Raw genomic sequence first — 27,895 nt, forward strand, 5'->3', positions numbered from 1 at the left:
CGTCAGGTATTGATTGCCTAAATATAGAAATGCTAAAACTAACTCTTGATGTAACCCTTCCTATTATAACAAGAATAATCAATAAGTCCATCGAAACCAGCAGATTTCCATCTTGCTGGAAGAAAGCGATCGTAAGACCATGTCCGAAGAAGAACTGTGTTACTGAACTAAAAGATCTCCGCCCAATTTCAATTCTGCCCGTGCTGTCTAAAGTCTTGAATTAGTCCTGGTTAGATTATTCTCGTGCATTTGACTGTTTGCACCCGCAGTTACTTTTAGCTAAACTGCATCGATACGGTTTTTCAAGGAACACGTATAACTGGTTTAGATAATTTCTTACAGATAGATAGCAAATGGTGGTAATTGAAGGAAAAAATGGTGATAAGAGTTTCTCAACCTTAAGACCGCTGGTAAGAGGCGTACCGCAGGGCTCTCTATTAAGCCCTATTTTATTCACCATATTTACAGCTGACTTACACAATAATATTAAACATTTCAAATACCATCTTTATGCAGACAACTACTATTACTAGTAGTACAAACTAGTAGTACAAACTACTCGTTTGATAAAAAAGATACAATAGAGTCTATTAATAAAATTAACGACGATCTTAAAAATATCTACACATTGTCGGAGAATAACAGGCTGGTCCTAAACCCTACAAAATCTCAAATGATAGTCCTAGGAACGAAAACCCAAATTAATGCAGTGTTGGAAAGTAGCCTAAAAATTGACAACGTGGTCTTAGAACGGGTAACGTCCGCACGTAACCTTGGAGTTCTACTGGATGGTGAACAAAAGTTTGTGGAACACGTGAATACTAAAATTTGAACAGCTTTTTTTTAAATTAATGATCTTGTATCAAATTAGAAACTATCTTATAGTTAGTAGATTTGCGTTTACTTCTGTGCGAGTCTGTGGTACTATCGCAGTTCAATTACTGTAGCTCCGTCTATGGGCCGAGGTTGACCGCTAGTGCAGAGTGGGCAATACAGAGAGTGCAAAACTCATGTGTACGCTTTTGTTTCAACATACCCAGGAAAGCATATATAACTCCCTACTTGAATAGCAAGGGCATCCTGAACATGAGTGCAAGAAGACAACTTCACTATGCTTGTTGAACTCAAAAGGTTATTTGGAACAAGAAGCCTGAATATTTATTTGAAAAGCTCCGTTGGGTTAAAGATTTCAACGTACAACACATCTTGCGTGCAAACAGACAACTCGGCCTGATAATCCCTAAGCACAAAACAGCTCGGTTTAGGGGATCTTTCAGATTCTCTGCAGCGAAAATATGGAATGACTTACCTCCTCCTCTAAAGAAACAAATGAGTATCGAGACCTTTAAAAAATACCGTTTTGCTCTATTAAAAAAGCAACTTGCTGCGGAGAAATTGAACCACCTCTACTGGAAATATCTTTCTCTAAAAGATTTTTTCTGTGTACGGACATAAACACACGCTCACACTCACGCACATACGCAAACACACACGTACATACACACACACACTTACATACACTTGCAAGGGTAATCAGAACACTTTGTTTTTCTAATATTACATTTTATAAAAAAAAAGATAGCTTAAGTAGATAATTGGGGAGCCACAATACATTCACTCCCGCTAAACACCTTAGGGAGGAGGGGATGGCTGAAAAATAGCGCTGCATGGAAACATAAATCCATGATTCCATGTAGGTGAAGCTGAGCCTTTTCCTTTTGCCTTTTGTTTCATCGCGTATCCTAATTGTTCATTTTTGTATGGCAATAAAGAATTTATTATTATTATTATTACTATTAAAATACCGTCAAAGTTCCATTATATAAGTTTAATATTTGAATGGTGAATTAGCCGGAAAAGATTACCTAAGTATTGAGATTATTTAAAAGGATTACAGGATCTGTACAAGAACTTCCAATATTCCAAAATAGATTTTAAGCAAAATGTCATGTTTTTCAAATAGTAAAACTACAGGAAGTCATACATTTTAAATATTTTGTATAGAAGTCACTTCCTCATAGTAACTACACTGGCCTGCAAAAGTAAGTATCACACTTTTCAAATTAAATTTTTTTCTTAACTATAGAAGGTAGAGATTTAAGATTAAAAACGTTTTGTTGCAAATTTTATAGGCTTTAATTCTTAGAAACTAAAATTATACATTAGTATCATTTTTAACTTAAAAAAGATAAAACAATGTAAATAGACATTTTTAGTTTAGTCTAAAAAATTCAACTAAAATGTTTTACATGTTATTTAATTTTTAATAACTGGTATTGCCTCCTCGAGCTCTGATTACAGCTTCGAGCCGGTATGGCATACTGAACACTAGGTTTCAGAGCCGATGTTTGGCAATATTCTCGCATTCTTCTACTAGGGCCTGCTTTAGTGCTCTGAGGCTAGTAGGTGGTGGTCTGCGATTTCTGACTAGCCTCCCAAGCTCATCCCAGACAAGTTCAATCGGGTTGAGATCAGGACTTCTTGATGGCCAAGCCATCACGCTGATACCGACCTCCTGAATATACTCTTGTACGATATGAGCCGTGTGTGGCCGGGTATTATCATGCATCAGCATCGATCCATCACCCATTTTTGCTAAATACGGCCCTGCATACTCATTGAGAATCTCTTGAGCATATCTTTGCCCAGTGAGGGTGCCATTTTCTATGGCTACTAGCTCTGTGCGACCTTCTGAAGATATGCCAGCCCATACATGTACACTGCCTCCACCGTATCGCTCACCAGGTCACCTGTAAACACTTCGCCTTCCATAAGAAGTGTAGAGGGAGAATCGAGACTCATCTGCAAACAAAATTCTTGACCATTCTTCTTCATCCCACTGCATGTGTTCACGGGCGTATCGCAGTCTCGCTACTCGATGCTGTCTCTCGAGGTTTGGGCCACTCGCTGGTCTTCGGGGTTTCAAATTTGCTTCAGCAAGTCTTCTTCTCACTGTACTGTCACTAATGTAGTCCCTCCGGGTCTGAAGAAGCTGTTGCTGGACTTCAACTGCATTTTGGTGGCGATTTCTTAACACAGTGGAAATAATATAACGATCTTCTCGGGCACTGGTACACCTGGCTCTGCCATTACAAGGTTTCCTCAGATGGTGTCCAGTCTCTTCGTACCTTCGCTTTACCTTCTGGACCGTTCGTACCGTCACACCCACCATTCTTGCAGTGCGACGCATACTGATGCTTAGTTCCAGAAAAGCCATGATCCTCGCACATTCTTCAACTGAAAGAGGCATGATAAATAAATGTTATGTGCTTTTTAGCATAAATTTTTAAAACAAGACCCATCGATCTTGAAAAAAATTTAAAACATAAAGAAAAATGTGAATGGTAAAATTGTAATTCGGAAACGTCCACTTTGAAAAAGGAATGGTTTTGTTTTTGAAGTTTTTTTTCAGCTAATTCTTAAAAGAAGGTTACCGACTATAAAGTTTTTATGTACAAAATTAAATTCTCTTTGGAGTCCTTTTTATTTCGAAAGTATATCTTGTGAACTTGAAACGTTATCCCAATTTTAAAAGTGTGATACTTACTTTTGAAGGCCAGTGTATATCTCATAATTAATATAAAGCCTAACGTTCGTAACACTACTATGGTAACACTGTATTGTTACATAGATATGATCTAACTTACACACATAAAGAGCTATTTTGATAGATCGACTAACACTGGATGTTTTCATTGTGGTATTTTAGATTTAGTATGATATGGTAAGGTAATAAGTAATTATGAGCAATATCACAGATGAGATGAGATGGATAGGTACTCGTACTGACGTAGTCCTAATATAGAAACATCAGCATTAAGCAAAATAAAATCACATTACGCTGATATATTTAATTTGTTATAATTTCAGGTTGTATCAACATGTTTGTCACAGTAAATCTATATAATGTATTGTTTGAACATGATTATGCAATGACAACAATACTGGTAATTGTGGGAAAATGCTTAATAAGACAGATCGTGATCCTACATAGCAGCATATATGGACGACAGAGGATGATGGTGTTATCAAATTATGTGAATCAACTAAATGGTGTAAAACTGTCTTTAAATATAGTTGGAAACAACACCGTAAGTATATATATAAAAAATCTAATAATTTTAATAATGACAAAATAATTTTGCTGTAATATGGGTCTCGAAGCTAATTGTGGATTACAATTCTAGCGTTGTCTTGACTTAGGAATAGATTGATATGAAGTATACATGTATTGTTGTGGAACAATTATTGTCAACACTAGACTCAAGACAGCTACTATGTTTGGAATATTATCTAATGTAATATGAGTTTTTCAATCATGAAAAGTAAATCCTGCCAGTCCTTTTTCAACTGGCCCGTGGACCATATTTATTTTTTGTTGTTTTCTTTAGTGAGTACCCAGCTTCCAACTTTGTTTAACTCCTATACAATCATTCGTAAATTATCTGGAACGTCGTTATGGAGAGCGATGTCGTCGGCAAATAGATGGTTTCTCAATCACGCTCCGGGTATAATAAGGTCGCGGTTAAACCAATTAATATTTTGATTCATCCTTTAAGTGGTGATCTAGGTGATAATTTCTGACTGCATTCCTGATGTTTCTCTCTATCTCTATCTCATCTCTGACTCTGAACATGTGAATGTTGGTTTGTCTTTCCTTGACCTGGCTTAGAAGATGGTATTGCAACAGTTGGGATTGCTGCTATAGCAGAAAACGATACCGGAGTTCTTTGCTCATCATCAAGTTCTTGGGCACAAGCAACTGCCAAACAGATTCAGAGCAGTGATGGTCCAGAAATTATGGCCATATCTAGTCTTGGTCTTCAGCGATTTGATCCGATTCTTGGGCTACAAGCGACGCTGCCGTAAAATTCAATAAGTAAATTCCCGAGGCTCTAAATCAGGATTCTGTTTTACTTATATTCGCAACTAGTACGTATCCTTTTTTGAAAATACCTGCAACATCGTTTCATATCTAAAACGATAAAAAATAAGTTACTAAGGAGTAATGGCGCTCAGGTGTGCGGTATAACCCCAAACGGTCGTTTTGTAATTAATTTAAAAATAAAAAAAATTCATGCACTATTGTTTAAAATTGATAGCATTATCACAAAATAGAATAGTTTCTTGTCAGAAAAGTAAAATTAATAATTAAATAAACATTAAAGTTTTGGACTTGAAAAAACACCGAACCAAAATTTAGATCAGCGATCGAAGAAACGCACTTCACAGTAGCTTGACGCGAGCTGGCTGTCCGTTTGCAGCGCTGTCGTTTAGAGACCCCGTTCTCTCGTGCTTCACGGGACATGGCATGTTGCTAGGTTCCATTATAACAGAGTTACAGAGGTGAGCTCCATTAAGCCAGTGAGCGCTATTCCCCCTCCCTACCCTACACCGCCCATTGATGATACCTTCGTGGTAGCATTATTGTATCTATGTTTTCTAGATTCGTAGAGCTGTAGATAGAATATTATTTTATTAAGTAGCTCAAGCTAATAGTGAGTTGATGGATATCGGCCATACCAGAGCCGATAGAGATGAGTTGCCATCCTTAGAAATAAGACTGTGCGTTGAGCTTTTGGAGATACTTATAAGAAGTTTCGGTACAGGATTAATGCAGAAAGAATTTTGCACACAGTGGCTGTGCAAGGCAACAATTTCTCACGAATCGCATAGGGTGGAATGGCAGACATCAACCTCACGTTCTTTTGCAATATGTATACCCTTACCTAGATTGTAATTATAAATATTGTCCGTGTTATAATAATTGCAACGTTATGTATGTTTATATGTAGTTAATTATCCTTAATCAATTACCGAGTAAAATAAAATAAAAATATCGACTTGATGTCGCTTCATTGTGTGTCTTCTGCAGCATTTACCACGGAGGGTGTTTTGAAGACCTGTTTGACCTGATTCTTGCCATTGAATTTCCTTCTCCTACCACATGCCATAAACTTTATCCAAGTTCCTCATCATGGATGTATAGCGTTCCTCTTCAGTGGGGTTTTAAGGGAACTTTGTGCCACGTACAACCGAACCGTGTAATTTGTTTCCTTGCGCAATGTTTCCAAGACTATATGTGATGGATTCCTTCATACAAAGCGCCTACACCTACCACTCTCATGATTCAACAACGAAATATATACAATTTTTAACTGATAGATATTGATCAGATTTATTTTTAACTTACCTAAATAATAAAGGTAAAAGCAAATATCTTCAATGAAATCAAGACTTCTGAGACTTTTACGAAATACAATTATTGAAGTTAAACTTCTTTAGAAACGACTTCGACGTAACATAGATTTTGTTTGGAAGAAAAGCTGAGGTACCCTTTAACCGTAAATTTTTGTTGTTAACCATTAAAATGGAACGGTTTAATCAATCAATCAATCAAATTCTTTATTTGCGTATAAGCATGGTATGTAACGATGGTATAATCTTACAGTTTCTTATGTTGCGCTTAACTAGGCATGCAAATTAATTTAATACAGTAAATAGTATAAGTTAAATAACACATAACAAGATTAGATGATATATGTCTAAGTGTCAGAAACAATAAATATTAATTATCATAACGCTAAAAAATAATACAGAATTACAGACTCACATAATAATAAAATAATAACAGCCTACATAATAATAATAAATATTGTCTAATTAATTATTAACAAAAAGTTTCACATTTTATGTTATGACATTACTCGCGTTCAGAAATTCATTTATCGTATGAAATAGTCGCTCACTTAACCAATGTCTAAGTTTTTTCTTAAAAAGTCTTTTATTTAATAATTTTAAATTAATGGGCAGTTTATTGTATATTCTGACACTCACAGCAAGACAACTCTTGTCATACTGCAAGGTCAGGGGGTTTCGTCGAAAATTAGTCTATTTGGATCCCGGTGGTTTCTTTGAGGGTTAGTGTCACAAACTTTCTTGAATAACTCACTATTGAATTTCACAAATACACACAGTTCATAGATATAAAGACAAGCAAGTGGTAATAGTCCAAGTTTACCAAACAGAGGTCTGCAAGACTCATCAGGTGGCACGTTGCAAATAGCTCTCACACATTTTTTTGCGATATAAAAACCCTAGAAATATTTGTACAATTACCCCATAAGAACAGTCCGTAACGCAAAACAGACTCAATGTAAGCGTGATACGCTAATAATGTTGTTTGTAAACAAGTAACTTTTTTTATTTGCCGAAGAGCATAAACAAATTTGTTGATCTTGCTACAAACGTCAGAAATATATGACTCCCATCTAATGGTGTCATCCAGGAGCAATCCCAAAAACTTTGTGTGATTTGCTGTGTTAAGTGGTGGTATTATAATTAACATTTAGAATTGGGGTTTTGCTTTTAGTTGCGTTAAATTGAACATAATTTGTCTTTGCCAGATTTATCTTAAGGTTATTATGTCTAATCCATTGACTAATTGAATTCATCGTCATGTTTATGTCAGCTTCATGATCACTTACGGAGGCATTTGTGTCAGAAGCCAAAACTATAGAAATATCGTCTGCAAAGAGGACACATTTGTATCTTGATATGTTTATAATGTCACTAATATAAATTAAAAATAGAAACGGGCCAAGAACACTTCCCTGAGGAACCCCTTATTTAGTTAATTTATGGTCAGATGCGTATGACTTCATCTCGTTATTTTCATCAGGTTTCGTGGTGATAACTTATTGAGGTCTGTTTGAAAGGTATAAAGTTAACCATTCAAGGGTTCCTCTTATACTATGATCTTCAAGTTTTTTAATTAATATAGGATGAGATACTCTGTCGAAAGGCTTTGAAAGATCAAAAAATAGCCCAGTAGTCCAGTTTTTCTTGTTGAGATTAGATAAGATATTCTGTAGTAGTGAAAACATTGCTTGAGTCGCAGACTTCTCTTTCTGAAATCCATACTGATCAGTAGTAATTACATTTAATTAGAGACAAAATTCCATCCATCTTTTGTGAATGCATTTTTCAAAAACCTTTGAGAAGTTTGAGATTAATGTTATTGGGCGATAGTTCCTAATGTCGGACTTATTACCTTTCTTAAATATAGGCCTTATCACTGATAGTTTAAGTTAATATGGGAATGTACCACCGGCGAAAGATAAGTTTATTAAAAATGTCAGAACAGTTAAAAGACCACCACAACTTGCCTTCAAAACCTCTGTACACACTTCGTCATACCCTTCGGAGTTAGTATTTTTTAATGACATAATCTCGTTTAAAACCTCAACTTCCAACATAGGTCTTAAGAAAATAGTTCGCAAAGAGCTTTGATTGATAGGTGCATGTGGATGTCCATTTGTAGTCAAAACGGCATCAGTAAATTTGATAAAGTAATCATTAAATTCATTTGCTATTCTGTAGCATCTAACCCATACGGAATTATTTTTAATATCAATGTTCTTTATAATCTTATATTTGTTTGCAGTACTTATTTCATTGTCATTTACAGCCCATGAAGCTTTACACTTATTTTTACTATTCATTTTATATTTAATGTTGACATTTCTTTTTGAATTATAAATAAAGTTTTTTTAGAATTTTGAATATGTTTGGTATTTATTTTTGTCTCTCTTGGTTTTCAGTTTGTAAAAACGCAGTCTTCTTTTTGTTTTACAGCTTTGCTTAAGACCTTTACTAATCCAGTTTTGCTTTGAAGATTTATCACCGGAAATTTTAATTTTAATTTTGGGAAAGCATGACTTATATATGAGGCAAAACAACTCGTGAAATTCGGTAAAACCAACAGTAACATCAGTTGCTCTGTAGACTTCAGACCATGAAAAGGAATTTAAATAACTTGTAAATCTCGAGATATTTTCGTTACTATAATCTCTTTTATAAATGTAGTAAAGTTTATATTTTGTGATTTTATTTTTTATGGGAAATTTTAACATTTGTGCTGTATTGTGGTCAGACCGGTAAAGGGGCAATACTTCACACTATGAATTTTTAATGTTGCTCAGTCAATACAAGATTCTTTCCTCGTAGGTTCTTGGATGTGAATTGTTAGATTATGACTTTGTGCTAAATCCCGTAATTGATGGGTAATTTTATTCAGTTTTAAAGTATTTATGTTGAAATCTCCAGTGATGATAATATTTATTTTAACTTTGTATTTTATGGATATATCGTGTAGTAGACAATCAAGTTTAATCAGGAACTCAGTTGGGTTTGACTTGGGAGTTCTATAGACACATATAATTAGGAGTTTATTTCAAGGGATTTCTATACCACGCCATTCAAAGGCTTGTTTCATCGCATGCTTGTTTTATCCAAAAAAGTTAGTATGTTGCATGCTAATCCTATTTTGACGAGTATACAAGAGCCGACTCTGTTTATCTTTACTATTTTTTGACCTACAGTAGTTTGAAGCCATTTCGTAATTATGAAGATTAACAAAGTCAACACTTCCTTTTTTCAAGAAGGTCTCTGTAAAACATAAGACGTCCGGCTCTTTATCTTTTGATTTTAACTCTTGGATAGTTAGATCTAATAACTCTTTTTTGGATAAAAGGCTGGCGATGTTTTGAAATGAAATGAAATGAAATGATTTATTTGTATGAATCGTGGTAACATAGTTGTTAACAATTAATTGGTGTTCAGCACAATTTGCCAATATATCGGCATACAAACATTTGATTGTCAATATTGGAATTTTTTTATTTATACGTCATTAATACACATTACATAGCTTTAATTCAATAATATAATATAAAAAAAACATTAGTTTGTAGGTACCTCTCAAAAAATTACATTTAATACTATTATTTTTGGCTAAAGAATTCTTTTAAACTATAAAAGCATTTATCTATTAGCCATAATTTAAATTTTTTATGCATTAATATTTTAGGCATCTCTCTAATATTCTTTGGAAGGTGGTTCAAGACCCTAATACACATAACATTTGCGTTATTTTGATGAAGCGCTGTTCTACAGTATGGAGTCATCAGTCTATCAGAAGGCGAGTTGGATCTGTTAATCCTAATATGGAATAGTCCTTTGCTGGTTTAAAAAGTTCACCATGTTTTTTAATGAACATACAAATTTCTAATATATATAGACCAGTAAGCGTTAACAGACGGTGCTTTTTGAATAACGGTCTACACGATTCTAGAGTGATTTTTTGCCAGATTTTGTGCCAGAAAAACATTTGAAATATTAGTGAAGTTTCCCCATAGTATTAACCCGTACCGTACAAATGACGCAATAAAACCGTGGTATGCAGTAAGTGCAGCATTAAAGGATACAGTTTGTCGGAGCCTTCTTAAAGCCAAAACGAAATTATTTATTTTGCCTTGCCACTGTATCACATTGAGCTTTCCAGTTACAATTGCAATCTAATATAAGGCCTAAAAATTGTATTGTGTTTGTTTCTTTAATCGTTTGGTCACTGTGTGTTATATTAAGAGATTTATGTATTGTTTTATAATTATAAAATTGTATATATTTAGTTTTTGTCATATTAGCGAATAAATTATTCTCATTGAACCATGTCAATATAGTTTCAAAATTTTTATTAATAGTTATATTATAATTATTAATCGCTTTATGCTCGTCAGGAATAATTATGGATATGTCATCTGAAAATAATACACAGTTATAGTCAACCACATCGGGTAAATCATTCAAATAAATTAAAAATAGTAAATCCCATAAGACTTCCTTGAGGAACTCCAAATTTACTAATTAAATGGGGTGACTTGTATGTAGTCATCTCCAGTTTCTCATTTATTTTATTTATTTCTACAATTTTGTTTTTTATATATTACTGTACAAAGATATCTACACGGTATTTTTGTGAAATAAAACAAAAAGTTGTTGAAACAAATCGAATATTATCGTTTGTGGGGACGTATTTAACGATAAATAAAAAGCTTTGTCTCACTATTTACGTAAAAGCTAGTTTTCTGGCACAGGAATGTCACCTTGGTCAGTCCATTCAAGGCTTCTATTTATGGTGGAGGTTTAGGTAGGTGGAAGTTTGCATAAGAGGTGTATTAAATTAGTTTTTGAAGTCGGTATCGTAGTTTATTTTTGTATATGATTTGTTCATTGAGTTTTCTCATGTTGGCGCCAATACAGCATACAATATTTTGCGATATTAAAATTAAGTGGGGTGATAAAGAGAACCGAATCACTGTGAACTTATATGAACAAGTGGGTGGTATAGGTCCCACTTAAGTATTGAACACAACTATATGAATTATTGTATGTACAAACTTGACAGTTGTTTGATTTTGACTTATAAGTAATTTGATTATGTTATGGTACGTACTAGCCTGTGTTAAATTTAACTTCAGATTATGTTTGTTTTCAGAGATTGTCGAGGTTTCAGAGGTTTATGAATAAAATAATTAAAATAATGAAATTGATGTGTCTTGTGTTCTATTATATGTTGGTGTTTTTTGCGTATTGCTATCTTGGCTTCCCTAAGGGTAAGTTTTAAGAATATGTAATGTAATAGAATAAACAAGTATACGAATCAATTGTATTTATGATCAAAGTCAGACATTTGAAAGTATTCATGTCATATAGACTTGGAAACACTGCCCATAGCACAAGGAAGTATATTCCACATTTAGTAATATTATATGGATGAAAGTTTCTTGAAAACCGCTCTGTGGATGTACCATACAAGTATCTGCACAAAATGGCTCCCCAAGTGCTACAATATCTATATTGGCAGTCTACTGCCAACCATTGTGGTAATTACTTTCGGGATAGGTCTTATTAGTAAACTTCTTATTTTAGGAGTAGTAGGGATTCACCGGTTCTGACTCAAGAGTAGTAGCGATTCCCCGGTTCTGACTCCCGGGTTCTTGCTCATTTGTTCATGAAGCCTACTAAAAAAACTTGGAGGGCGCCCAGTGCCCTGGTCTTGAATGATAATGATAATGATATAATGATCTTAGATTTCTAGAGAGAAAACTTAACTTAATATAACATTTATTTCAGACTTCACATTATACAATAATTTATTTTTTGGCTTTTGTTGTCTGATGGTAGATCTTATAACATACCGCACAGTGCTGCTCTTCAATGAAATCTCCTCTACTTTGAATGCTCTTAACAAAAGCTTGTATGACTTCTCATGTTCAATTGTTCAAACAGGTAACATATTTTTTATTTAAATACCCATACTGTTTGTCACAAAAATGTTAATTTTACTTTAAACTTAAGTTAAAGACATAATAATGTACAGGTATGACATACAACGGACATAAAGATCTGTGACATGACGTGTCTATCGAATTGAAAAATATTAAAACAGATTATGACCATAAGTAACAAACATAAACTTGTTATGCCTACTACTCGGTTGGGTCGAGTAAGTAAGTCTTATGTTGGGCAATGTATATGCTTCTACAATATGATCCGAGAAAATGTACAAAACATTTGTGTTACGAAATTTAAAAGAATTGTTAAAAAACGTTTGTGGTCTTCTCAGGTCTGAGGCAGTCTCTTTTGAATGGGTGGTAGTTTTTGAGGTACAATAAGTGATTTTTAATCCTATTTTGAATAAAAATATTAGAATTTGAATTACTATCAGAGGTCTTCCGCACTTTTCGTACTTCTTGGTGGACCGACATTAGAAATGAGCTTTTTACGATCACTGCCCCGTCGCCTCTGTCCATGAATCCAGCTCGGAATCTCGTATTCGGCTCGGCTACTTCCAGCCAATAATCTTCTCCGGTATGGAGATTATCGGTTGACAGAAAGAAATCGGATGACGGAAGCCATATAGCGTAAACTACCATAGAAATAGTTCTACTCTCCGGACCTTGTTTTGACGGATACGGGTCGGACTCTAATCGGACGTAGTGCTTAAGCGCTTTTATTAGGTTATAGACAAGAATTTCATGCGATTATCATAACTGTTTCTAAAAGTTTGATAATTGTAGATTTTTTTGCTTTGATACTCAACTTTAAGATTAATAGAGGCTTTAACATTAAATATTAAAAATAATTGTTTACTATTGGAGAAATTGATACAAGTTGGACACAAATGTAAAATCTTTTTCAAAGTTAACTTTTACACGTTACGTTAAACGTTTATTTTATAATGTATAAATAATATAAATTCTACTCAAATATTATAATTATACTCCAAGAGAGTAAGGCACTGTATTATGTCATAGGCGTCATATTGGATATTGTGCATAGCGATGGATTCCTTGGTGAAGACCTGAGCGAAGCAAGGAAATTAAAACATAGAAATAGGTTTAATTATAAATATATAAGTTAGTAACAATAGTTCATTAAAATTTCCCAGCAACCGTTTTGTACCGCAACAGACTCACCTAAAGCCTAAAATAATTAGTTTTTAGCAGTACAATCAATCACTTGAGAGGTGAACAGTGTCGTTTTCACGTCTTTTGCTACATTTAATAATTATATTATGTTATATTAATAATATTTATTTTATTAATCTCGATCCAGGTCGGAACCGTTCGATCGAATGTGCAAATGAATTACGATTTTACAACAACAATTACGGAATGATTTGCAACGCTGGAAACAGTTTTCAAGAATCCATTCAATTTGAAATCGCAGTAATAATCTTCTTTTTAGTTTGTGACTGTGTTCACCAAGTTTCTACCGTACATTATTTAATAATAGTGAACTGTGAGTGTCTTCTTAGTTATAACAAAGTATATATTATAATAGTACAACTACCTAGTTATAATTCACATCTCTTTCCTAAGACATGCCCGAACCAATGGAGCACAAATTTCTATTTTATTAGTAGTGTTTTGTTTTACATAAAACTCATAGAGGTCTAGCATGTGGTGTCACACCAGATATCACCACCCCATTTCCTCCCGTGGGTGTGGTAAGAGAAGACTAGGGAACGGAGGATGGGCAACAGCATCTGTAACTACGTTTACTACGTTTCTACTTCAGTAAGAATTGGGAACTAGGTGAAACTAAATGGGTATACTATGCTTTGAACCAGACATTCCTTAGGTCATCTCTAATGACTATGTGAAGTCAGAAATGAATTAGGATTATAATTTAATACAATATTTAAAGTGCTAAGTTTTCGCAAAAACTATGATTCCCTCAACCCTAATCAGCTGTTTTTTGAACTCTCTTTGACCTTTAACAGAAGAAAAACGTAGATGTGACATAATATCAGATAATAGTAAAATGCCTACGATTCATTGCAGCTGTGAAGCAATTTGTGTTCTACTTTTGCCATGAAGACAAAGTTATTTTGTATGAGCATTTGCTTTAGCTGACATTGAAAATACTTCTAAATTTGTATTTGCTGTAGTTATGTATTACCTAATTAAGGATTTTTTTAATTCTAATCTTATTATGAAACTATGTAATGTTATTATTTACTCTGATTTCCGCGAGTGTTACAAATTTAAATAAAACACGTTTAAAAGATAAAAACTAGTGTAATTGTAACTATGTTTTTACATTTTGTGGTTTTTTAAATATGTTAGGTTGAAAAGATCGTCCTGTCTGCGTTAATACTCTTTGAATTGTGCTTTGAACCACGGTATTTACTGCTGTGTGTGTAAATGTCTATTCTAAAGGCATATACACATACTTCAATGTAGAATTACTTGAAGTTTTCTTCAAGTTACATTGAAAATAATTCCAAATTTGTAATTGTAGATTATGGGTACCACAACGGCACCTTTTTCTGTCGTGAAGCAAAAATGTGTAAGCATTATTATGGTTTGGTCTGAATGGCACTGCAGCTGTTCTTATTACTGCGCAAATGAGTCTTGACATTTTAATTCAAAAATATTTTATCCAATAAAGATAATTCTAATAGACTCCTATTAAGAAATTGTTCTTCACGGATTTTTTTTTGTCAAATATGGATATCTTTGACCATCCTCGTCACCGACACAGACACGCACACACCGCCTTCGCAGGCGTAGGCGCGGTCAACCACAGCAAACCACTGGCACTCGTCACTCTGACGATGGCCAGCGGCCCGCACCCTAGATACACCACACATTGTTTTGATACCCGACGAGACGTTAGTCCTCGTACAGTAATCGTTTCACTACACTCACTAACACATGGACTGACTGACGGACTGACATACACCACTTACACAACCACAAACACACTCAACAAACAGACACAAACACAAACATTCACACAAACATTCACACAAACATTCACACACATGCACACTAACATTTACACTACTTACACACATACAAACATACATACATACAATCATAAACACATACACACACACTTACATACATTACACTAAACATCACCACACTCGCCGGCGAGTGTTTTCTTCTCATCTTTTCATCTTCATTTCATCTTCATTTTCATTCTCTCTCCTTCCCACAAGCACACAGCCGGTCTGAGGTTCGAGTCTCCTTAGGAGACGCCCCGCGACTGTTGTTGCGTCGTCTTTGCGGCCTCCACGGCCCACGTCCTACTTCGCTGTGAAAGTCAGGGCTGCTAACAGCACAGAGGAGGTTTTAGTCGGTATGGGGCGTCCGCTTACGCGGACACTCGTAACAGTATTTCCTCCTCTCAAAAAAAAAAAAAAACCATCCTCGTATTAATAATATGTACTGAATTCCCGGACCGGGTTTTGTACCCGGCCTGGGTATGGAATGGGGCAGTTATTGAGTTTTTCGTAGGAAATTTCTCACTAGCAGCCCATAGTTCAGAAATGTAGATGCTCGCCCCCTATTACGTGGGAATTAAACATAGTGAAACGTGGTGGATACACCTCTAATCCTTCAGGAATACAGACGTGAAACTGTGTAATTTTATGTAATTTCTTATTTTGTTTATTTGTTTCAATAACAGGAAGTAAAAAATGATTGAATAATAACATAGACACAAGCCACATTTCATGTAGTGTGCATACTCCTTAATCATAGATTATTGTTTATGTTTAAGTCCATAGGTAGGTGACCTCAATCTGTTTATAAACAAAGGCCCCGCCTAAAACTGGCAGTCTCTTTAAATTTAGGGTTGTCTAAGAAAAGAAATTGAAAAATAATATTTTTTTTTCGTAGGGAAGTCTTTTTCTTTTATTTATTTATTAAAACTTAAACATCGCCATACTATTGCATATGACCCAAATAACGTACCATTGAAGGGATGTTATACCCTTTCTGGTTCACGTTGTATACTCTGGAAATTGTTGACTAGTACGTCTACTTTGTACAAACAATCCAGTTAGGCAGGTCCAATTTCGCGAAAGAGGACACTCGTCGCATGCAACTTCGGGAAGCTCCATTAAATCTTCTCGTCCCAAATAACGCAGTGTCTAAAGACGAACGTTTTCAACCAGTGTGTGAGTGATGACTTACGGTATGCAGACGTGGTCCCTAACTGTGGGCCTTATGAGAAATCTCATGATCGCTCAGAGGGCAATGGAAAGGGCTATGTTCGGAGTTTTCCTGCGAGATCGAAATAGAAATAATGAGATCCGAAGGAGAACCAAAGACTCCGACATAGCCCAAATGATTGCGAAACTGAAGTGTGTAAGAAGCCCTTAGCTCTAGCTAACTTATTAAATGGCACGTACAGTTTTTTTTCTTTTTGTGTTGTTCTGCACGCAACCTCACTATTGTCCATCTTATCACTCTGATATGTTAGTTTACAATTGAAAAAGTTCTTTTTTTAGCTGTCGACACACATAAGTTATTAGAAGACACGGTGTGGCTTGTTATGCAAGCATCAAAAATTATGGCGTTAACGGAACAGTGTCACAAAGCGCAACAAGAGGTACGTTTGAAATCTTCTACATCCTTCTTACTACTTCGATATAAATTAATGTATGTGTTAAGAAATATTCTGTAAACCAAAATAATAATCTATGCAAGTAAATGCAATAATCTAATAAAAGCTACAGAAGAAGGAGTTTATCTCCAGTCAAACAATATAAACAATAAAATCAAGCCAGCTGCAGCTAGACTTGTTCGGAGAACGCGGGGAGATGTTTTAAAAAAAGACAACTTGGATTTAAATTTAATTAATTAATTATGTCTAATACAACGAGTGTTTTAATTCTGAATTATTAATAGCTGAGTGTTAAATATTTATAATTTGAACTGTCGAGATTAAAGTATCCAGGTAAATTAAAATAGTTGCTTAAATTAATTTATTGATCTCATTATGTTCACGACGAGACACTGAGGCTTATTAAACAAAAATATTCAAAAAAAATGATCATAAAATGATAACTACTGGGCAAAACTACGTCAAATGGAACCAAATGACAAAAATTCCGCATCAAAGTAAAGAAGAATCACGAAAATGGGATCATAAATCTCAGCGTAATCGATTTACATACATAAAAAAATACAATTCGAATTTAAAAACTCATTTTGGAAGTCCGTTAAAAAGAAGGGCATTATCTCCAATGAATCAATATCTTCAAAAATCACTTCTATATTGTTTATAATTAATTTGCAATAAAAATTACACTTAAGACAATCCTCTCCACTATACACTAAGAGTATGTTACGTAGCGAGTGCGCTCGATCAATTGATTCCTAAACCTGCTTTTGGGTCTTCCGCGTAGGCCCTCACGGGCCTCGGTGTAACTTTCAGTGATGTCATCGCCGTCTCCAACAACGAGTGGGGCTCTGGGTGGGACCGGTTGGTCCGTGGTGTCGTATCCGGTGGTATCCTGATGTAGTGCGATCGATCCCGCGTAGTGTTGTGAGCGATCTGCGGACTGCGGCAGGGTAGTTGGTTTGCGCCCGCTGCTGAGCGAGCGGCGAGACCTAGTGACCTACGTGATCTAGTCGCCTGACTAGGTCACGTGGTAGTTCTCTTATGTCCGGCGGTCGTCTATGGTATGGCCCCAAGCCACGCAGATGCTGGAATCGCGCTCCATCGGTGCGTGCGAACACAGAGGTGATAAAGCAACGATTGAAGTCGTCCAGGCTCTCCATGCGCTGGAGATGACCTGATCCCGTACGAAGCGTGGTGCTCCGGAGATGGTGCGGCATTCGCAGCGACTTGCAGCCCATCTTGCGAACTTGGCTGGGGCCGCATAGGTGAGTCACGTGCAAACATACGCCTTGTACACGCCAGCACGGGACGGAGAAGGTTCCGTTGCAGCGCGCGTCTGAGCGACCACGTTCTTCACATGGCGCCGGCATCGAGAGGGTCCTGGTCACGCCGAGGTATTTGGCCTTCGTGGACCATTTGACGGTCTCGCCCATGAGTGACACTGGAGACGGCAATAAGCGCCCGCCCTATGGAAATCGCCTGAGTCTTCGCCATGTTGACCTTGAGTCTCCAGTCCTTCAGCCAGGTGGGAAGCGCGTCAAGTGCTCACTGCATCTTCAGCGCTGCAAGCCGGGTATTCAGCGAGGTGGTAATGAACGCCACGTCGTAGGCATTCAGCGATAACATAGCGCTCACGGCTCGACTGGGATGTCGTGCGTGTATCTGCTTTATTATACGGGTTACAGGCAGTTTCCCTGGAGCACACCGGCTCGGATGGGGCGCTCCGTGTATAGAGCGTCTTCAACTGCGACTTGAAAACATCTGTCTTCCAAAAAGGACTTAGGTACTCGGTTGGGAGAAGTAGGCGTGGACAGCTTGTACACGGGGCTGGCGTGCCAGGCGCGACCGAACGCCTTCTCCATATCGAGGAATACTGCTACTGACTGCTCTTGCTTATTGTAGATGGTAGCGAGGTGATACCTCCACCACTTTACAAGTGACGAGGGTTCTCCTCGTCATTCGGAGTCACGTGGCTGAAGATGAGGCGTGATGTGCAGCGCACACACACAATAGATTGTTGGCTCCCAATAGACTGGAGCGCTACTAATAGCAATTTATATTTAGATAAAAATAAGCCGCAGGTGTCGTCTCTGTTTCACTGTGTTTATCGAGAAGCAGCGCTTGGTATCACAAAAAGTTGCAGTTGGTGTTTTTCTTAAACATGTGCAACCTGTTTATCACACATGTATGTTTTTGATCGATTGCTTACCAATCAAGAAAAGCTATTTCACAAATATATCGTCGCAAGAAAGGCAAATTTACTGAAGCTCCAAATGACCATTTCGAGAAAAAGCCGTTTAAAGTTTTTTTTTTCGTTTTTAATTCATAACTTTTTTCCCAGCACACGAATTTCGATGACGTGAAGGTAAACTTTTATTAATTTATCATTTTCTATGTCCAGAAGTACAAACCATATTAATTTGACTGCTGGTTTGTGATATAGTGGCGCTTAAGTAAAAATGACTTTTTAATTAAGCGCCACTATATCACAAATTAAGCAAAATTTCTTAACCGCCATTTGATTCAATGCAATCAATCAAATCAAAAATCAATCAAAGCAATCAAAATTACTTATAACTCTTACGTATATAAATTGGAAAACGACAAATTTTCTGGAACTATAACAATAATGTAATTATCGTAATCTTAAATTACTGGAAGGAGTTTTACAAGTCTGGTTTCATCATGTTAAAACAACTTAAAAAGTGATCGGCTCATTATGTTGAATCACTAAAAATCCTTAAAGGTTTTTGTTTTTTAGAGTAAAAAGACGTAAGAGATTATTACTTTTGTCTAGTCACACCTTTAAAACTACTTACAACTTCAGTTAATACACAATAAGAGCTACTTAAATACTGTAGTGCTAAAATTAAAGTTACTTGAACCATAATTAATAACGTATACTCCATTACTAATGTGTAAGAGTAAAGTCTTAATTGCTTAAGATTATGAAAATTCCTCTTTTTTTTAATAGTGTTACGTAAATTAGTAGGGCATTGAGATGGGCTAGAGCCGGGTTGCCTCCTCTGATAAGAGCTCAGTTCTTAAATTGGATAGATAGCTGGGCAAAGGCCTCCTATTTGAGTTAAGAGGGAAATAGTTTCGAGAAATAAATTAAAATACAGCTGTTAATTCGTATTTTTTTAACAATATTTAGAATCTTAGAGATTGGTATCTAAGTACCTACCTTTTACCAAAAATTATCAACTACTGAAATAAAAAAAAATGAGAATCAACGTTTCTTTCAGTCTTTGACATTTAAAAATAAAATAAAATAAATTTCTAATCAATACAATCTGCATTAACTAATAAACTTTTTCGACGGTATTTAAAAAAACCAGTATAAAATAGCAAATGGTGAGTTGGATCCATTTCAATCTTAGGCCAATACTTCATCTTCCTCGTCTGTTTCAGCCAAGCAGTTTTGAACTTTGGGATCATTATTCATACTTCGATATTCCGTATGGTACACAGTTGATATCACATTATTTGAGCACAATTTGTTCAGATCCGTGTATTTCTTTTTGCAAATTGTTGCATTGCTTTGTAGCATGGTTTAAGCTGTAGGTTATTTTTCTTAACTATCTCGATTTGTTCTGTTTGCGCATCCGGATTCATAGAGCATTACACAAAAGCCATATTTGCCACCGATTTCTTAAATGTTAATGTCCTCAAATTGCTAATTTTTCCGGTTACCTTTAAAATATTTTGCAGCAACTGTGTCCCGTTTGTTAAAATCAGCATAATTGGTGGTATATGGTCTTGGTGACTTTCTAGACATAGTAAAAATTGTGCTCCACTGCGACGGTGCCCACACTATAATGCCTCATAAGCTTTTATCTATAATGGAGTGCATAGAATCGACCGGCATATAGGTATGCCCCGGGAGCAAATAATTTATTTAAATTGATAGAAGAGTGTTACTTCACTTCTTGAGTATTTCATTTATACATGTTAATACTATCTTATTTTTATTTTGCCCCGGACATGGGTCACAATATAGTAATAAATGTTTCACTGTACCCCTTAGATCCACATTATTGATGTATTTCTCTAAAATTGATGATATCTCATTGGCACCCCTTTTTCCAGTATTTTCTGACCATGTGTAGCAGAACCCGTTTCTAGTGCCTGATTCATAGAATTTTAAATTATAGACAGCCACTTTGTGCGAGTAATATCATCAACAGCATCATGCTTTCACCATGGGGCGTGTTCAACACCTTTTGAAGGTCAACTGATGCGCATAAAACACTGTTGTCTTTATTATGAATACTTTGATGTGCTAAACCTTTCAGCAGATTTCTCTTTGTCAATTAAGTGTTTCCGTTTTTCTTCTTCATCAAAACTCTTATTATTCTCATATTGTGCACATTTCAGACACTTATCTTTGCGGGGGAAATGGAATCCAATGTTAAATTCAGTGTTGAATATTATTTTAAAAAGTTTTTCTCCAGCATAGGCGTTGCCATTTGCAAGCTGAGTCTCTTCTCTGCTATTTTCTTCTCTTCTCTATTCTTGTGCTATTTTCCTGCAGTAAAGTGAAGGCAAACCTGATAATTCCTTTATGTATGTTCGTACCTTTTCGGTAACTAAATTTGGGGTTTTATTTTGTGGTTCGTGTTTTCCACGCATATCTTCTTTTGCTCTACCAAATGATGCGTTGTTTACTGTATTGTACAATGTTTTCTACTTGAGATCTAGTGTACAAGTCAAAAATTGTTGACACACTTGGGCTTGCCCTTCACCATCGTTAATAAAGTAATTAAAAGTGTTGGTACGCTTAGCCGTATCTGCTCGGTTTCTTTTTACACCCATCTTTTTAGAATGGCTTACCAACCAGTCTTTACGTCTTTCAGACGATAAACCCCAAAAATGTCAAAATATCTCTTTTCTCTTTCCATCAGTTATTTCGTAACATGCGTTAGAGCAATTTTGTGAATAACAGTGATTTTGTTTCATTTCTTTGGCTGTAATAACTTTTCCTTTAGAATTTACATACTCAGTTGGCCCGGAATCTTTTTTTGCTTTGTTTTGTTTTCTTTTGTTTTTCTGTTTCTTCTTTTCTCTACCCTCAACTTCAGAAACTTCATTCTCCTCTTCTTGAATCTTCGATTTCGTAGTCTTCATAGATCTCTCATTTTTCTTCTTTGATTTCTTACTTTTCTTCGTACCATCGGATACCGATCCAGATGATGAATGTTCCCATGACGAAGAACTCCATACAAAATCTTCATTATCTGACAAAGAGTACGTACTTCTCTCTTGTTTGTTGTCTCAACCGCTTATTTTTTATGTATCATCATGATCATTTTTTGTAACATTTTCATGCTTCTCTTGGTTACTATCTCTATGATTGTCAGTTCTTATCTCATCTTTTTCATCTCCACTTTTCTTATTATAAAAATTGGCGTTTTCGCTTATATGCGATTCATTTTGTACTGTTTCATTATTTCAGGTATATCTTTACAAATCTCTCCTTCATAGCTTTTTTAGTCTTCCTGTATAATTCATTCCTATGTTAATAAAATTAATTTCAGCGGTTACTTTTCCATTTTACTGTAAATTAATAATATCTATTTCATTGAAATCTTCCATGCATTTAAAATCTATGTCGTTGTTACAAATACCGACACACGTGTACACACTCTCAGTGGCTCTGTCGAGCAGACTGACTGATACGCGGCGTACGCGCGGGTTAATCAGGTTTTGCAGTATTGCAGTATTCCATATTTTTTTACTTTAGCGACGTAAATGCCGTATTGACCAGCTTTCTATTTTTACTTCTATAACTTTTGCGAAAATATTTCTTCATAGTAAAGATACTGAAAGTCAAAAACTTGCTCAATAACAGTAAGGCAAAATTACGTATACGCCGCTTCCTGCGTAAAAATGGAAAGGCATATATTCTTACAAGCCTTACTTATTATAAATACTTCAATTCAAAATTACTTATACCAACTTTTATGTTTGTTTCAAGTAGTCCAAAAATACTTAGGTGACAGGCACGAATAAAATGCCAAAAAAAGTGTCGTTTAAGGACTCTGGCTGATGAAAAATCCCCTTTTTCTCCATTTACTGAAACGCCAAAACAGTGCTCGTATCGCTATGGGACATAGACTGATCGACGCAGAAAAAAACGCTGATTCCGAATATCTATATAACTCAATATGCCTATTTTGGCGCTTCAGTAATTCTGCCTTTCTTGCGACAATATGAAACTTGTATTTTATTATTATTATATATTTTATATTATTTATTTCAACATAGTGTCGCGTAGCAACTCTTCTACGTATATGACGAGAGTTGTCAAACTTCATGACATTGATAATTACAACAGCTCCGTCAGCAATACTCGTAGCTTTGGCGTAAAAGTGTTTACTTTAGACGCTGTAGACCCGGGTTCGATACACCTACCAGTGTATGGAACATTTTAAAATCGTCAAATTAAGAAAATATCTGTCATTAATAATTATATTACAACAGTGATTACTTAAGAGACATCAGATTCAGACTCAGAAACAGACATACTTCCATAGTTGTTGTATTTTCACTTTTGTCTGAATCAAATTCGAAAAGTTAATGACTTTAACCTTGACTTGCTGAAACCCTATATATATTCAGATGTCGAATACTAAGGCCCTGGTGAGAGAGTTCCTGTTCAGTGACATGACGCTACAGAAACCATTTCGTAATGAGCTGTTGCAGCTTTATGACTTGGTCTCGAAGCAAGGCATTGAGTTCCAGGTGTTGGGCACATGGGAGTTATCAAGATCAACAGTTCTCACAGTTTGTATATTTATTAAAATTAAGTCTACAATCAATTTAAAGTTAGCGCACTTTGTCGAGAAATCCGAAAAGCGATTCAAACATATTAAACATTCAAGAGACGTAGTTCAAATAATACATAGAGCCTATATTATATTTGTCAAGTATACATGGGCATTTGGTATTAAACGAGCTTATTATAAACTATAGCTAATAGCATTGCATGCCTCACAACACACCAGCATGCGGGCACGGAACAGAAAAAACTTGTGGAAGTGGCATGTGGGCCTTACCCTGTTGCCACTATTGTGTACAAATGTACCTACTTGAGGCTCAAGTGAGACCAGTCATTTGATGTCAAGTGAAGTATAATTATCATAAAAAAAAATACAAATATACCTTATTGTGCCATTTTTGACTGTAGAAATCATAGTCGCAAAAATATATGCAAATCATAGTCGCAGTAAATATATGTCCAATGAAGGGATTTCCCATCATCGGTAATCATAATTTTCCTATTTAAATACAATTAATATTTTTTATGTCTTGTACAAAATATACAATTAAAAATGAACCAAAATATTTCGACGTATAGTTTATTTAAAGGTTTATTTATTTAAATTTAACCTTTAATCGATGTAACTTGTAATGTAATGTTAGAATAATTAATGTAAACAATAAAAATATCTTACTGCTTAACAAGTGCATGCATGTACATATTATCGATATAATATTAACGAAATAAATTTTATCTTTATAAACTGTATTCAAGTATTGCTCTTTTCCATGCATAATGCGATAAGGGTGTAAGTAAGCAAAATGTTATAATATGGTTGTGGTAATTGTGAATAATACAAGAGAAACTACGATGAATTTAAATTAATAGTTTAGTACGTACAGCTAATTATTACTTAACAAATATGTGTAATATTCGCTTTAAACTAAATAAGTGTTAATTTATAAACATAGACAAACAATATTTCTTAATTACATGTTCATGTTGACATATATTGAGGTTCCACCGATAAGGTTGCACATTTAGGTGGAGTAGAAGAAAAACCTCATCACAGTATGGAGTAGGGGAAATAGGCCATAGAATTGTAAAAAATAAAATTGTATCAAAATCATGAATTCTGGAAATTTTTGCCATCATTGTAGCATATGTACATAATTATAATATAAAATATCGTATAATATCATAAGACTTACAAGATTATTAATACTTCATCAGTACATATAGCTTCTCCCTTTATTAATCATTCGTTACTGCTTGTTTTGGAAATATCTTTCCGCCCACGCATTACGTATGGAAGCAGTACGGTTTATAAAATCTCATTTCTAACTGGCCCCTGGGTTTATACAGAATAACGATGAATTCTTATAAAAAAAAGCTATGTTTTATGCGCGTATTGCTTCCCAAGTAAATATAATATTGATATTGTAACTTTCCAAGACTATTCGTGTACGCTGTCTTGATTTATTTGAATTGAGCTAAATACTGTCCATCCTTTTAAATAAAACTATACCTAAGAAAAATTATTGGCCTATTATTATTTTAGCTTACGACGTACTTTGTGGGTAATATACTTTAACAACCCTGATTACACATCATTTCTAGTTTTCACTAACTTATCGATATGTTTATTCATTTTCGTACGACACCTAGGTATTTTCACAGAAGTCAAATCTGTGGTTACTGAGTTCCTAATACTTCAACTCTTTATGTTATGTTATTTTTCGCAATTTAAGAAAAAGTTCTGAGGTTGTCTGAAAGTGATTTTACTTTAAGAATATGAGATTAGCGTAAGTAATTAAGTTCGAAACTGATGTAAATAAATTTGTAGTTATGTCTTTTCGTGATTGTGAATTTAGGCCTATAATAAAGCCGGAATTAAGTGTGAGTATTACATATTTAAAAGATAATGTGTGAGTTTGGTGACATCGGTTTTCATAGTAAAATAACAGGATGCCACTTCTGCTAAGTTTTTCTGTTCTGTGCATGCGGGAGTGGTCTACTCTGAACATGCCGCCGTGTCACTATTTTACAATATTAATTATTTTTGGGTGTCAATTTAATTAATAAAAAGTGATGTTGGAAAACTAGATTTATAACGAATTGCTAAGTCGGTGTATTAATTTGTATGAAATAAATTTTTATGGTAAATTCTCTATTTATCGTCTGCACGAAGAAGAGATAATGCTGCTGTTTGAGTATTTATCATAATAGAAACTTAATTACACTTTACATCCTATCACAGCCCTTGAACCCGTGTCTGTGATGACCGATTGTATAGTTAAGAAACAAATCTAATATTCTAGCTAATATTATTATAGTTAGGATTGAGTACCGTGAAGACGCTAGAAAGTAGCTTATGTTTGTGTCCAATCTGTAAGCAAGCAAGTTTAGAAATATCTTTGTAACAAGCATTAATATTCTACCATTAGTACTTTGACTGCAATAAACGCTATTGTCTATAAACATTGTACGTATGCTTCTTCTACGGAAGAGGAAAGGTCATGGTAAGTGACAACTGCCGCTCTCTTGCAACACCAGAGAAACCATCAGGTGGTTCCACGCGCTTTTTTTTGAAGGGCATATCGAATCTTCCTAGAAACACCTCCCAAGGAAGTCCATTGCATAGTTTGGAAGTGCGAAAGTTCATTTAAATAGCTCTGTGAGGGAACGTCACCAGTACCATGCGAGATTGATATTTGAGTATGTGGTATCAAACGAAATCTACTTTTAATAAAGATTATTAGTTATAACAAATCCGTATTAATTTTGTTCCAGATGATCGGGACTTTTACGACATTCTTGGGAGTCGCGGCTCAATTTAGAGTGAAGTTGTAATTCAATCAGATAAGGCTACTCGACCTGTTTAAATTTTGCAAGGCTACCATAGTATAATTACAACTAGTTAGGTTGTTTATCACGTGTTATTTCCGTAACTCGACATCTACTGTACTGTATACAAGTTTTACTTGCAGTCTGTCTGCAGTTTTGAGTTGACAACTGGCCCAGTTCGAGCTCCTCAACTTTGAATCTATTTGCAGGTGTTTGTGTGTGTGTGTGTTGGATTTATCACGATTTTTCCCGTCACCGTAAGAGCGTCCAGTAAACGAATATATGAATTCGGAAAAGCGATAACAAATTGGTTCGCGGTAGGTGGACGTAACCTTAGCGCCATTGACGCTCTTACATATTACGAGTCGTTGAATTAATTTCCTTTCAATAAATCACCAGTGGACAGTCGCACTTTTACCGTGTTAAATTTGAGTTGTCTTAAATAGAAATATTTAATGAAAATGTTAAATTAGTCCTGTGTTCTACATAAGCCAAACCTAGATTCTCACTAATTAAGTGACACATGTCAACAAGGGATAGAGAAGCATGCTGAATTTAAAAATTACACGTAAAGTACAAAACTATGAGCAAGAAGAACAAACTAACAGACGCATCTTCATAGACTCTTCATAGCAGTGGGACGCCCATCACGAGTCACAGAAAAGAGGTGAACCTTACGAGTCACGACATGGAGAGAGAGACGAGAGAAGAGATTGTGGCAAGACCAATACAAATGGACGGAAGACATTATAGTAATAAGAGAAAAGAGAAAACTGGAAATGTGATGCGGTTACTTTAAATTTGTTTTCCAGAATGTTATCGGGCACGGTATAGTGTATGTTTTGGTAAACTTAAAGATAATTTGGAGAAAAAATTCAGAAAAAACATTATAAAATGTAATACATATTAATAAATCGAATAATTCAAATAATGTTTACGTTCCTACTAACAAAAGAGAGAAATCAGAATGTTACATATAATATGACAGATTCAGTAAGTACCAAAATGATTAAGGAAAATATTATTATTTGCTTTTGATGAATAAAACACCTGATTAAAGTTTTATCTTAAGAAAATTATGAATAATTATGAATAATTGTCGTCGAATATCTGCCATTTTAGCTATACAGGGTTACCTCGTTAGTCGACCTAGATCCTTTATGGGGTTATAGTTTAGATCATTTCTGACTGATTTGACTATGAAACACCCTATCCTAAATCCAATGGTTTTCAAGATAATCTAATTTTGAGTATTTTCATAAAGAGTCCGTTTTTTGCCTTGTGTTGTATCTCCTTTTTGTAATCTGAGCCTCTGGTATGTTTGTTTATACGTTTTATTATAGAATAAAAAAAATACAGTTGCAGAATAAAATGAGTCGTGAAAGATGGAGAATAGTGAAAAATCTTACAAAAAAAAACCTAAGATGTGTTTTTCTTTAAGGGATACTTAAAAGAAAATCTATTTGCAGATGAGCTTAAAACATCTCCATGTTGTCAGGTATCCAAAAAGGT

At 35.1% G+C, this 27,895-nt stretch overlaps 1 protein-coding gene and 1 long non-coding RNA gene across 3 annotated transcripts in view; one reads left to right on the forward strand and one right to left on the reverse strand.

Moving 5' to 3' along the window:
* Window positions 1–3,881: 3,881 nt before the first annotated feature.
* On the forward strand, window positions 3,882–27,686 carry LOC126967100 (uncharacterized). Of its 2 annotated transcripts, XM_050811492.1 has the most exons (7): window positions 3,882–4,091; window positions 11,339–11,456; window positions 11,977–12,132; window positions 13,462–13,647; window positions 16,655–16,755; window positions 23,395–23,559; window positions 26,330–27,686. In XM_050811492.1, the coding sequence occupies exons 1-7, from the start codon at window positions 3,882–3,884 to the stop codon at window positions 26,387–26,389; spliced, it is 996 nt and encodes a 331-aa protein (XP_050667449.1). In that variant the 3' UTR covers window positions 26,390–27,686. The 2 variants fall into 2 exon arrangements, 1 of the variants encoding a protein (XP_050667449.1); XR_007729921.1 differs by lacking the exon at window positions 13,462–13,647 and having other exon boundaries at window positions 3,980–4,091.
* The window catches only part of LOC126967591 (uncharacterized), a 34,334-nt gene continuing 10,509 nt past the window's right edge, over window positions 4,071–27,895 (reverse strand). Inside the window, exon 3 of the long non-coding RNA XR_007730038.1 lies at window positions 4,071–4,956. This is a non-coding gene — a long non-coding RNA (uncharacterized LOC126967591). The remainder of the gene's footprint in view (window positions 4,957–27,895) is intronic.

This window comes from Leptidea sinapis, chromosome 1 (assembly GCF_905404315.1).
Source record: "Leptidea sinapis chromosome 1, ilLepSina1.1, whole genome shotgun sequence".
Lineage (NCBI taxonomy): Eukaryota > Metazoa > Arthropoda > Insecta > Lepidoptera > Pieridae > Leptidea > Leptidea sinapis.

What these genes read in the sequence shown, in the direction of transcription:
- LOC126967100 (XM_050811492.1), top strand. Translation starts at nt 3,882, where the DNA reads ATGTTTGTCACAGTAAATCTATATAATGTATTGTTTGAACATGATTAT. An exon ending in ATGTTCAATTGTTCAAACAG is followed by an intron (nt 12,133 to 13,461) that starts GTAACATATTTT and finishes ATCTCGATCCAG; the next exon opens with GTCGGAACCGTTCGATCGAA. An exon ending in CAAGATCAACAGTTCTCACA is followed by an intron (nt 23,560 to 26,329) that starts GTTTGTATATTT and finishes ATTTTGTTCCAG; the next exon opens with ATGATCGGGACTTTTACGAC.